The 13,993-nt window shown below is 39.4% G+C and overlaps 1 protein-coding gene across 1 annotated transcript in view; it reads right to left on the reverse strand.

Moving 5' to 3' along the window:
* SLC9A9 (solute carrier family 9 member A9) overlaps window positions 1-13,993 on the reverse strand; it is a 172,557-nt gene that overhangs the window by 100,725 nt on the left and 57,839 nt on the right. The window contains exons 7-8 of the mRNA XM_005424684.2: window positions 3,446-3,584; window positions 2,504-2,609 (exon numbers count right to left, since the gene is read on the reverse strand). Coding sequence (XP_005424741.1) covers window positions 2,504-2,609; window positions 3,446-3,584 — 245 coding nt within the window. The remainder of the gene's footprint in view (window positions 1-2,503; window positions 2,610-3,445; window positions 3,585-13,993) is intronic.

Consider the following 13,993-nt stretch of genomic DNA (forward strand, 5'->3'; position numbering starts at 1 on the left):
TGCTGAACTTGGAGTTTAAAATAGTATTTTGAAAGGAGGAGAGTAGAACTATTTCAGAGGAAATTGAGAGACAAAAGCAACATCAAAACTGGTTAAGCCAGGCAACTAAAGGGTGTCAGCACAGTACTAATAAAGTAAACGCAGTTATAAAACACAGCTTTGAACTTCTGAAGCCACAAGAAAGGCTCCATGAGTTTTTGCCGTAATAACAGCTTCTGACAAAAGCCTTTTACAGGAATTAAGTGACAAAGATTTAACTGATAAAAGTTTCAAGATTAAACTTTGCCTTCTCACAACAGTGTAATTAAACAATTTCCACATGAAACTCAGAACCCATGAAAAATTACCCATGAAAAAATGCTAGTGACAGAACTAAAAATGCTTGATATTTTTGATTGGAATATATGTATTGGTGAATTAATTCTCTTTCTTCTATAATTTCCTATTTTGATAAGAATTAGTTAAATTTCCCAACAATTTTGTATTTTTTCCTTAAATTGAAACTTTACTTTGGTTCCACTCTCTTCCTCCTTCTCTGCCCGCTTAGAATTCCATACCATGGCTACCACCACCATCTGTGGTGTTCAATAATTAAGTCTTTTATTTCAGATATTTTATATATTACAGCAGAAAAGAGCAATGAAACACTCTTCAGGGTAACTACCAGGAGAGACTCTGCTGTCCATCAGCATGTTTGCAGCATGCAAAAAAGACATATGCCAATTATTTTTGTCTGGACATACAGTCTGTTCCTATGCCTGAGAAATGGAAATTACCTTTGGTGCAGCACCTGAGGCTCTGAAAGATATGAGCGTTTCCTTTACAAATCTACTTTTTGTGTGTAATGTATACTCAATTGTTCAGTTGCTGAAACACAGCATCCTTGTGCTCTGTGAGGAATGCATTTTAAAACAGTCTTTACTTGGAAGTCACTGGATTAGGAAATCAGTACCTCCAGTAGCAGGCAAGTGATCAACAATCCTCCTCCTCTGCTTGCATTTTTCTGCAGCATTCATGCCACATTTTTAAGAGCTTGTTGAGTGTAACCCCAGGCAGCAGCTCAGACTCTCAGAGCTGCTCACTCCCTCTCTGCCTCCTCCTTGCTGGGATGGGGGAGAGAATGAGGCAAGGGCAAGAGTGAGAAAGCTTCTCCAGCTTCTCTGACAGCTCTGGGGTCAGCTGTCCTGGCTCCCTCAGCCCCTTTGCTGCTGGGCTGAGGAGCAGAAAACCCCTTGGCTCTGTGTAAGAGCTTCTCAGGGACACCTGAAATATCCCTGAATTACCAGGGCTGTTCCAGCACCACATTAGCTACTGTGAAGAAAATTAATGCTACCCTTGCCCAAACCAGTACAGAGCTGTTAAGAGACAAAATGGACTTTCATTCCACCTGGTATCTGATTTTCTTGATGAAATTAAATACCACTCTTTTGTTCAGTTCGTGTACCACTGTTTTTATTCATTGGCCTGAAGAATTTGGCAGTAAACAGGATGCAAAGTTGTATAATTAGTAAGACAAAGATGCAGATATTAATACCCATTCAGAAATGGTTTGATTGTGTGGCTGATATTAAAAAAGTAACATGCTGGCTCCACAGAACTCAGTAAAAATATAACTGTTGCCTTCAAAAGGCTTTGAACAATTTTGCAAACAAAGCAGCATGGGCTGCATTACACTCCATTAAGCATTTTTCTTCCCCTGATTTTCCCTGACATTAATTAGAGCACTGGATTTCAGAGGTGACAACCTCAAGAGCATTAAAACAATCAAGGTCATAGAAACTTTGTTCTTTTGAGTCACACTATACAATAGATTGCTGTGGAGGTAAACTATACCCATTTACAAATTTTGCCTAAACCTCTATGTGGACTTTAATGGAGGGCCTGAGTACATAATTGACTGTGATTGTACAATTTCTTTCCCGGCATTAATGAAAAAACAATTAGATCACACATCTTTCTACCTGCCACTGGGACATGGCTGTGCCAAATCTACATGTAGGTGCACTGAACAAGAGGTTTTTTATTTTTTTTTTTTTTTGGAAGTATAAAGGTGGATGCAACCCACTGGCCCTGCACTTGGTTTACTCTTGATAATTGTCTCAATTATTGATAATTGAGAAAAATGAGAAGGGCCCAGGATATGGAGTGTGTGCAGAGGAGCACAGGCTGGTAATCACAGGGCACTGCCTCCTTCCTTCCTTGCCTTACTGTTATCTTTGGTCCCACAGCTGGCCAGAAAATAGGGGGATTAATAGAGAGACATTAATAGGGATGGGATAATGCAGGGAAGAGAGACTGAGGACTTGAGCCTGATCTATTATGTCTTTGGAAGAATTATTCATTGTCACTACAGAATTGTTCTTAAAGATGAAACAATCTCCAATATTGCAACAGGCTTTTAGGAGCTTAAGATATGATGTCATGCCTAAAATAAGCCATGCATTTTACCCACATTAGAGGCATATCATAAAATTGCTTTTATTTCATTAAATGCAATACTTACCTGTAAGCCCAGCAGCTTCTGCTGATAAGAAGGCACTCCAGGATAGGAGGAAAAACAGACCTGTCTCCAACATAGGAAACTCACACAACTTTGTGAATTTTGTCAAGTGCTAAAAGATTACTAAGGAAAAATAAAAACCCAATTGTTTTGTAAGCTAAAATTATCCCCAATCTGAGAAAGGATAAAAGAAAGCAAGCAAGCTCCCCCACCATACTCATCTAAACATTGAATTTGGGAACAACTGCACAACTTCTGACTTATCTCAAGGAGCAAAATCCAGAACAGATTTTAAAGTCAGCTATTTTAAGTATGTTTGTGGAGTTTGAATTAATACCTAGTTGGTTGCATTTGATATTCTTTTTCCTAGAAAAAAGAAAAAGGTAGTAATTTTGTCCAGATTTATAAACAAACTGGCATTTGTTTACATTTTTGTGAATGCAAGAAAGATCAAAATCACTGATCTTTCTACAGTAGCATTTATATGAGCTGCAAAACACTAGAAAAAATGCAGGGCAACAGAAAGACCTTTAATTTCCAGCTTAGTTAAACTGATGGACTTGTTGGTCACACTGACACGGTGTAGTGTTTCCCTTGTAGTTTTGTATAATTGCTGCTAGCCTGGAGTTCATAAATGAGTTGTTGTTCTTAATAAATTAATGTTTGAGCCTCAACATACTTCAAAACACTTTCCTTAAAATACAATTATTTGCAAATAGGGTGATAAAGGCCAGAATCCTGCCTAATGATAAATGTAAAAAAAGACATTTGTAGATTCTGACAAATGAAATTTCCTGTCAATTTATGATTTATCTGTTTGTTTACAAACACTTGAGCCTTGAGTGAAAAGCTTCAGGCCGAAACTAAAGGTGGTCACTCTCAGATATTGCATATTTTTTCCAACATATATAGATTTGCTCCCTGAAAACAAACCATAAAGGATATCAAAGCTGTGACAACAGCATAAGAGGATCCCATGGCAAATGATCCAGCAAAGATCCCCAGAAAATTTCCCACTGACTGGAAGAAAGCTGCAGCATCAAAAGCATTAGGATTCTCCTTAGGACTGTAAATGGATATAGAGCTGAAAAGAAAACAAAGGGGTGGGAGAGAGGGAAAGAAAAAGGAACAATTCAATCACATTGTAACAATTTTGGAATCAGTAATTACAAATGAACAGTTTTGGGCACTCAAAATGCAAACCAAGACTTCTCTGGGCTAACAGCAGATGAGAGCAAAGCAGATGGAGACTGGGGAGAACCAATTTGTTTTCAAGGTATCACACTGGAAATAGTCTACTGCCAGTCAGCAACACTTTTATACTGGAAGTGCCATAAACAATATTGTTTCCAGGCCAACAAAACATTAAAAGGTGGTAGGTGAATTAGAAAACTGCAGGGAAGATAGATAACTTTGAATTATTTATTAGCCATATGTCCTTAGAGCAGTTACATATTCGCAAATATCCTTGATAAAAAGTGCAGCTTTGTGGCTGAGGTTCAAATGGGTGACACAAATCACAGCAGGTACCACACATGCAGCAGCAATTTTGTCTCAAATCGCTGAGCATTCTCCTTCCTGGTGTAACACTTCATAACCAGGGCTGGAGCTGTGGCAAGAGCTCAGCAATAGGAAACTTGTGGACAGAATGAAAGCTGTCCCACAGAAAGAAACTGCTGCAGTTGTCTCATCTCCTGTTTCCCACCTTTGAGTGCAGCCACAAGTGTTCTGGGATGGGAAAGGATGCCACCAAAGCAAAGGGGCTGTGCATGAAATAATTCTTGAGTGTCTCAGAATTGTTAGCCAGCAGTCAGTTATTACCCAGAACACCAGTAACTCCATGTATGTATGTCCTTTTGCTTGTTGAAATGTTATGTTGAACAGATACCAAATAGCTCTAAGCCTCACAAACTAATTAAGAAACATTTTACACCTTTGTGTTCTGTTGCTTTGAGTACTGTTTTGAGTACTTTTATGATCCTTGTCAAAGAAAATGTGCTGAGCTTGGCTTTGGATTCCAGAATGTGCCTTGGATAGATGGAAAATGATTGGTATTTTAAGAACTGAAATTTTAGAATTTTTAAAAAGTTGTGAATATTTTAAGCTTTTGGATATTAAGAATGCAATCATTGCAGTCTGATGATTTCCATTTGGAAATAAGGCTCAGGGTTGAAGTTCTGTATAAAGGATTTTCTAAACAGATGCATTGAAATAACATGAAGATGTGAAAACAGTTCTCATGCTTTCAGTCTGCAGAAATGGCACAAGAGTTCTCAAGGCTTATGGGGGGGCACCACAAATATGAGGGGGGAATGCTCATGTACTACAACAGAAGTAAGTAAGCACTAAAATCTGCGATCTCCAGTAATGATGATTAGCACCACCACCGATCAGTGAGATGACTTCTGGTGGAAGGTGCTGTTGATACAAGGACACAGAACCCTGGCAACAGAGGAACTGGTGATCAGTGGCATGTTGCAATCTAAATTTTCTGTCCTTTTTCAGCTGTGGCTTTCTTAGACCAGGGGATCAGTTAAAATTCTTTGTTTCTCTTGCCTAGAAACTTGTAGGTGTGTCTTGACAGCAAAGCAGCCACTTGGTTCTTTGATGTTTGTCCCAGCCAAGTACAAAGCCTGCAGCTGCTGCTCTGTTTTGCTTAGTGAATTATAGATCAGGAAATGATCTTTTGTGCCACTGGTGCTCTGGCCTACATTGAGTAGTGAATTCAGAGAGGTCCTAAAATCAAGGAAAATGGTTCTGTTAGAATGATGGGCTCTGACCATGATAGGGATGCTCAGTAACAAAAGAGGTCTTGACATGGAGTGAGAATTTATTAGTCAAATGTAAGCCATAGTCAGTATTTTTTTTTTTTAAAGTATGTTAATCTTAGAGCAAGAAAAGTTGGCTTTATTAAGACTGGTTAGGGTTACAGTTTGCCCTCCAATCTACCAACAGATTTCAGTGATGAAAAAAACTAGAAGAAATCATCCTATTCTTAATGTAGTTATTTCAGGAACAAGTATAAAGTGACTCACTCTCACTGGAAAGTTTTTTACTCAGTGTGCCCTCCATGATTTTTTAAAAGCACCATAACATGACATATGCTCATTATACTATTGTGGTTTCTGATCTAAATCTTTCCAGAACTCCTGTTTCCCTGCAGCTCAAAGAATATCTACTTCTATTTTCATTTCACATTATTCTCTACTAGAGCTATTTATTTTTCTGGATATGTTTCTTTTTAGCACTAACTTTTAATCCTTTCAAGGATCCAAAATACAGAGTAATTTACCTGAGGTTTTCTATATAAGATGCAACTTAACAGAACAGGATTTTATTCTGTTTATCCCACTACTTACTGCCAAACCAATTATTTGACCTAAAAACAAAATTACAAAGCTTAACACTGGAGAGAACCATAATTAAAATTATAGCACCTCTACTCTTCTTCCTTTTCCTTGGACGGCAATTCAAGAGGCCTGCTGGCATGACTTGCTCTCTCTGCTATCTGCTCTCTGTACAAAGGGGATGATTGCAGTTCATTAATAAGCAGTGTGGGTTTGATACTAAATTTCAAACTGTTTTGAGGTTTTAGAGGCTTTCTAAACCCTGAACGAGTTTAAGGAAAAAAAAAAGGGTTTATTTCTGTAACTTTGTATCAGAGGTGGATTAAGGGAGTCCTCAAAGTAAATGCAGCAGAAAACTGTTTTCAGAGACTGATAAATGAACAGATTTAATGGCAAAGGCCTGCTTTATCTGCCAGCCAGAATGAGACAGAGTGCAGGGATAGGAGTGAGAGATTTTTGTTGCTCCCCACTGAATACTCAATATATGTATCTCACAGACACCTGTCCCAGTCCCTACTGTCTGTCTGTGTGAGCTTGGTAACCTCTGCCTCTCCTTCTGGTTGGAATAATACTTCACCTCCTGGCTGGGTTCACAAGGATTAGCCAGCACTTTCTAGATTAGACAGCTATTTAACAGATCTCTTTTTATTTCCAGTTATTCTGTGTTTCCTTGAGCCAACAACATTGGGCAGGCTCAAGTGCTTTCACAGCTTCCAAATAAGGAAATACAGGCAATATTTATTTATGCAATGTATTGCAAGTTGGGGTGGTAGTTTTTCTTGAAGCAGATAGAAGGATTAACAGTTTGTGTCAGTTGTACCACGCTAAGCTTTCCACTTCCCTCCCCTCATCTGCTGAGATCACTTTAGGGTGAAAGCTCAGCATAACAAACACTGTCATTCTACACACTTTATAGAGATCTAACACTAAAAGTCTGCATGACAGAAGGGCTTTTGCAATAGAAAACATCCAGTCACATTTCCTGTTACATCTTAATTGATTACTTTTGCATCTTCATTTATTCAAAGCATCTTTTTCTTCCTGTTAGTTTTCCCAGCCTGTGAGTACAGCACAATGTATTTTCCTTGGAAAAAAGAAATAAAATAGAAAGCACTTAGCATTGCAGCAAAGATTTTCCAGTAATTCATGCAAGTTTTTTGAGGAAAAATCTGTTGTTGAGGTTAAATCTTGTATCCTACTTTTGTTTCTGTCCAAACCTGATGTGCAGAGGGCTAATGTGGCAGCATCAAATAAAGAGATTGCTAATCAGCCTTAACTAGCAGAACAGCATAAAGATTCTTTGCTTTGATATAAGCCAAAGTGAAGCAACACCTGTATCAGATGAATTTTAGAAAAATGCATTATGCTGGAGAAAATACACTCAAGCATCAGAAGGAAAATGTGTGTGAACGGCAGAAAATTTCTAATAGAATTGTGTAGAGTCAGTTATTAGAAATAACCAATAAACAGACTGGTTTATTCCTGTCTTTTTGACCAACATGAAAATAATAATTGGAAAGGAACATTTCTTTGCACTTGCTAAGCCACAGGGCTTCCTTTAGCCAAGTGCTCTTCTTCATCCTTGCCCTTCATCACGTGCCATGTAACACTGCACAATGTGAGAAAAGAAAAAAATACCTGAAAATACAGGAAGGTCAGATGTTGCCTAAAATACCTTCATTGAATACAGTGGGATCTCCCTCAGGTGATAAATAATTTTAGAACTACATGGTGATTTCATCAGCTGCTAATTAAGAAAAATAAAGCAGGCCAGAAAAAAAGTATTCTAGAGTTCAAGGTTGTTTTTAAGAGGGAAAGAAGGTTATTTTTCCTGAAATTATAATAATGCAGAAAAAGGTAGGTCACTACAGCATGTTGGAAAACTTGAATCTTTCAGAGAAGTGGATGGAATCAAACAGTTTCTGTTCCCACACAACTTTTGGCTATATACTTTTCCTAAAAGTGTTGGAAGGAAGCCAAAACATCAGAGCTGTAATTTACCCCCAATATGTGTCTGAACAAGAAGTGAAAGTCCATGCATGGCACCAGACACCCACACCTTCTCTTGGCAAGTTGGCAAAGCCTGCTCAGGCTTCCTCACAAAAGATCTCCTCCCACAGGAGGAACAAGCAGATGAACCATAAAGGTAGAAACAGCTGGGGAAGTTTGGGATGTGACTGTGCCAAGCCAACAAAAGCATGAATGAAGCAGAGGTTTGCAGGCAGCTAAGGCAAAGCAAAGACACACCAGAGCTGGAAGGCCTAAGGACTAGCAGAGGCAGCCAGTTTTAACAGTTTTGAAACAAATATGCAGAGATCTTCTAGATAAAAATTTCAAACAACAAACAAATGCATTTTTCAGATATGTTAAAACAGTGATCAGTACACTGAAAGAACAAGGAGGAGTCTTTGTACATCTCTCTGTATAAATGAATCTGTCTCCATGGAATTTATTCCTGACAATATTTGCAAATTTTTAGACATTTATGGTTCCTGAAGCAGAGACTTTGCAGAAATATAGATATTAAACTTTCTATTTATATAGAACTTTATATAACAGATAAAAAAATAAAAGGAAAGAAAAAAGAAAGGTGCTGATAGTTGAATTACTGCCCAAGTGGCCAGTGTTTGAACCTTCATTATGGATACCCAAAATTTTATTCTCCTTGGCAATACAGCAGATCATGGTTTTTATTCCACTTATAGCCTGGTTTCATCACTGCTAGTATTAGTATTACTATTATTGTTTTTAATTCTAGAAAAAGGTCTGGCAGTTGTTCATAGAAACTATTTTCTATCTGGGTTTACACTCTCTTTCTTTTTTTCTGTACCACGGCTCATTTTCTTCCTCTGTTTTCTGACCTTACTTTGCTCCTTTGTAGGCTTTTCCAGAATGTCTAAAATACTAGAGAACATTTTATCTTGATTAGTTTAAACCAAGCTAACACTTATGTTGTTGTATATGAGCTTTTATTGCTTTTACACAAGTAACTATTTTCAGTTTTCTTCTGCATCCAAGCCTGAGCTGACAAACAGCAGCAGCAGCTTGTCAGAGAAAACAACAAGTAGTTTGTGTTGTTCCAGGTGGACTTTCCATAATGCAGATCTTAGTTGCCATCTACCCCCAAACACATAATCCTTGGAGGTCTGCTCTACCTCCCATGGGAGCCTTGGAAGCCATCTATCCTGGTGATCCCATTCTTGCCCTCAAATCCCACACCTGGGCCATACAAGGTCCTGCTATCTCACCCACCTGGATGGGGCTGAGCTCAGCTCCCCTGGTGCCCAGGGACAGCTCTGCCAGTCCCTGGTGCTGGACACCCTGCATCCTTCTGAGCCTGCTCAGAGCTTGCTCACTTCAGGGCTGCAGCCACTTTGACTCACAGAAAGGAGATTGAGGTGAGAGTTTTGACAATGATTAAGGACCTAATGGGCCTGCAGGCAGAGCAATTTCAAGCCTAACATCATCTCTGATCTGGTGTGGAGCTTCTCTGCCCCAGTGCACCTGAGCAATGGTGTGCACTGTCATCTGTACAAGTATCTCAGCTTCTCATTACCTTGTTCTAACCTGGTTTTATCTGTGACAGAAAGAAATCCTGATGAACAGCAACATGGGCTTAAAATCTATGCAAAAGAAAATTAAGGCTTTAACAGTAAAATTTGTTCACATATCTCTGAGGCTTGGCATAGGAATATTTCATTCTCAAATGACTGCTATTGCTTCTAAATGCCTAATTTTCATAAATCTATTTGGAAATATCACAGTCATAGTGACAACTCTTTCCTGTCCCACATCTTTGAGAGGAATGAAGCACATCAGCAGAAAACAGATGGCTGATAGTGGGCTGTCTGTGACAGCATGTGCTGCATTCTGTGTTATCCCTCTGACTGTCCTTATTTATGAGCTGATCATATCCAAAGGCACATAATTTACACATTTCTGTGCCTGCAAATATGATCCCTTCTTATCTGGATATCAGAACTGTAATCCAACTCACTGTTTAATTTCCATTCTTTTTAAACTTTGTATGAAGAGGAAAGGCCTGTGTCTGTCTAGAGCAGCTTGAAATCTATCCCCCCAGTTAGGGAGATTTCAGTGGCTTCAGCAACTGGGAGGATGCACATAGTGCTAAGAAAGTAGAAACAAAGAATCAACACCAAGGAAGAGATAAATGTATTTATTGTACTAATGCTGGACTTCTCCCCTGCCATCTCTCTGTAATCACTTATGCTTATGCAAAAGAGAACAAGGTAGAACAGTGCTGTAAAAAATATGCATTTTTTTCTGCAAAGAAAACATGACTGTGAAAGTTACAACCCATCAACCCTCTGAGTTAACAAGAAATAATGAACAAGTTAAAAATTCTTCAGTCAATATCTAGACAGAAAAATGAAATAGTTTTCTATGTTATTTGAACCAAACCTGCTGCATGATGCTAATTGTGCCATAAGGGGAGTTAGATGTGCTGTAGGTGTTAAGAGTCTTGCTAATGTTGGTTCACAAACCTGAGCAATCTTTTTGCCTCCCTGCTTCTGAGACCTGAGTTGGGAGCTATTGTCCACTCCCAGCTCTTGCACTACTAAATTTACATTCTTCTTCATTATTCACCTTTGTGTTATCTTTAAATTTTTTACTTGAGCCACTCATCTCCAAGGTTACTTAAAGAGCTGAAAAATATTTATCAGAAACATTTATACAACCTTCCCTTTATATGACAGTTCTTCCCATTAGTGCAGGGTGATGAGACTCTGGAATAAGGATTTTCTGTGAAAATGGTATATCTCTCTTGAAATCAAAAAAATTGAATTAATGTGCAATTGCAAATGTTCTGTGAGCATAAGCAAGAGTTTAATGTGCTCCTGGAGGCCTAATTCGATCCACACCTCAGGTTTATTTGTACAGAAGTGGCAGAATGTGATACTATGGGACTAGGGAAGGTGATAACTAGAAGAATGGGTAATCTTAATTACCCTCCCTTTTTCTACAAAAATTTTTGAGATAACTCAAGGATGAGGTAACAAAGCCTTCCAACTACACCAGTCTTTCACAGTGCCTTTGTTCCTGCAAACAAAAGTTATATTTATCTATGTCAATTGAACTCCACCTGCCTGTTGACATAATGCTGTGGGCTGCTGGCTGCCTGCACGGAGCAGAGCGTTGGAACGCTGCAGCAGATTACCAGAAATCACTATGATTTGCTGTCATCCTGCTCTAGAGGAGAAACTGCCTCAAATTACCCTTACAGTGATGAGTGTCTGAGTAACTCCACTGATTCAGTGCAGTTGGTATAAATGTGCATTGACCTTACAAAAAAAGCAGGATATGACCCAAACACTTTAAGGAAGGTTTTAAGCAGCTTGGTTAGCCATGAAGAATCCTTTCTCTTATGGGCAACTAGCAGAGATTGAATGGAAAGAGTTTCTACTAAATCCTTATTAAATAGTAATTTTCTTATAATCAAACAGCCCACGATTTTGTTCAGGAGCAGTTTAACACTGAAACAACAGAAAATGATGTATAGTTTATGCCAGACAGTATTGCCTTCATTTAGGCTTTGACTCATCCTCATAACACTGCAGGAGAACCCACTAGACCTCTGAGCACTGTGAGATACCCAGGGATGAAAGCAGCATTTCCTTTGTAGTAACAGCTGCTTCTTATCCTTCACGTATGCATAGTCCTACTCACCTCACCCTCCTCCAGGCTTTAAACCAACTTGTCCCTGAGATTGAGCTGGTTAAACAGTACTACAATACACTGTAATCTTCTCTGAAATTCCCTTGAATGAATGTGGACAAAGGAGTGAGGGGCAGTAGCACATTGCTTAGCTGATCAATGGAAGAACATATACAGCAGGTTCTTGTTTAATACTCAAAGGACTTTTTTCTTCTGTGACCTCTGCTTATGAAAATCTGATGTGCTCAAGGGCAGTGCACGCCCTGTCTTTTCACAGAGAATGTTCCATATTCCTGTCTCAATACTCCCAGAGACAGGGAGAGGAGGCTCTAAGTGCCCAGTCCTGCTCAGCTCGAGGAAAGCAGGCTCTCCTCTCACTGCTTCTCCTCTTGTCAGTGGGACAGCAAAGGACCCCATTGTCAGCACTGCTCTGCCAAGCCTCAGCTGCCCCATGTCACTGCCTGAAGTGTAACAGGGGTGTAAATCTTACCTAGGAATGTTAAAGAGGAGGGACTGAATTGGGAGCATGCTGCTGGGAATATGCTATAAAGAATTGAAAGGTTAAGTGAGAAAGCAGGAGAAAGAAAACTATCTTTGTGATTTCTACCAGATGTCAGTTTTATAATCTACCAGCCATATATTCTACCAGATCTCATTATAAAAATGTAATGTACTAGTTATATGCTTTCATAGATTTTTCTCAGGCATGAAGTTGAATTTTGTTTTTTCTTCTGTTTTTTTGCTATCTCGGGCTTTACGTCACCTTTTACGACAGTCGCGCTTTACGGCAGTTTTACGTCAGTCGAGCTTTACGGCCGCTTTTACGACACTCGCGCTTTATGGCACCTTTTACAACAGTCGCACTTTACGACACATTTTACGGCAGTTATGCTTTACTACACCTTTTACGACAGTCCCGCTTTACAGCACCTTTTACGACAGTTGCGCTTTATGGCCGCTTTTACGACAATAGCACTTTACGGCAGTATTACAACAGTCTCGCTTTACGGCATATTTTACGACAGTCGCGCTTTACGACACACTTTTACGACAGTCGCGCTTTACGACATTTTGTGACAGTCGCGCTTTACGGCATTTTTGCGACAGTTGCGCTTTACAGCTGCTTTTACGACAGCCACGCCATTTTAAGACAGTCCATAGCCGTATTGATTTTGCTGGGTGCCCACCAAACAGCTGATAATTTTGCCTCTTGCTAATCTGGATTTGAGATGAGCCAGAAATCTAAAGAAGAAAATCTTTTTAATCTCCTGAGCTGTTCAATCCTGCCTACATTTTGTTATTGAAAATATTTTCTATATTTTTCTTTTTAAAACTGGAATAGCTAGGGACAAGTGACTCAGGCATTGTCTGAATGAAATGCTATCCTGCATGATAACACAGCTTCTCTCACAAATATTAGTTCCACTTCTATTGCTTTATAATAAATGGTTGCAGCTGTTGCCATGGCAATTTTAATTTTTAAAAATGTATCCAACTGAAGACAAGAAATGCAGCTGTTGTTATGAGAGAGTCTAAAAGAAATCCAGATGTGAATTGTATGATGTAGTGTTGGCAGTAATTACATCAGAAACAAAACACGTTACATGTTTTGTTTTCTTGATATACTGAAGCTGAGGATGGGGATTTAGGGATATTCTGAATTGTAAGTCTCTGTTTCTGATCCAAATATAGCAAATAAACAGAATGAAATTTCACCTTAGGGAAAGGCACTTGCTAGAAAAGCTGGTCAGCCTTGCATAGAGAATGGCAGTAATATTCCTGTAGGTGAAAGGTGGGCCTCAAGCGCTCCTCTAATTTTCTGCTAATATGCTAACATTTTATTCTTTACAGCTTTTAAAAAGAAAAGTCCCCACCATGGTAGAAATCTTAAGATTGCAACATTGCCTGTTGTTTACTACCTTATCACTCCATAGCCTGAAGTTCTCTATAGCCTAAACGTCTGTTAGACCTTTAATGTGAGAACGTTAAAACAAAATTATTGGACAGTGCTCTACAAAGAAAGCACAATCCAGCAAGTCCCAGTACACATACTAACAGTCATCCACTGGAAAAATCCACTGTGCTGGGCAGGTAAATAGTCCATGTAAGTCTCTTCTGGGAAAAAAAAATATTTGAAGATAGAATTTCAGAGAAGGTGATAGAAGAATAGGTCCAGACTTATTTGGAAGTGACGTTTACCTCTGGTGAGTGCTGGCTGAAGAGCAGTAGCTCACAGCAGGAGCAGAGAGGCGTTGAGGGCAGCCTGTGAGTGTGACAGGGAGCGGGACCCGGGCAGGGCGGCACACAGGCTGAGAGGTGGCTTCACATCCATCTTGGACCTTTTCTCTTTGCCTTGGAACTGCAAAGGCTGCTCTGCCTGGAGCCCTTTGAAACTGTGGCTGGCTCTCCACAGCCTGGGGGGTTCATTTCAGCAGCTTGGGGCTGCTGAGAGCAGAGACAGGGCTGCTGA

Source organism: Geospiza fortis, unplaced genomic scaffold, assembly GCF_000277835.1.
Source record: "Geospiza fortis unplaced genomic scaffold, GeoFor_1.0 scaffold318, whole genome shotgun sequence".
In the NCBI taxonomy this organism is placed as follows: Eukaryota; Metazoa; Chordata; class Aves; order Passeriformes; family Thraupidae; genus Geospiza; species Geospiza fortis.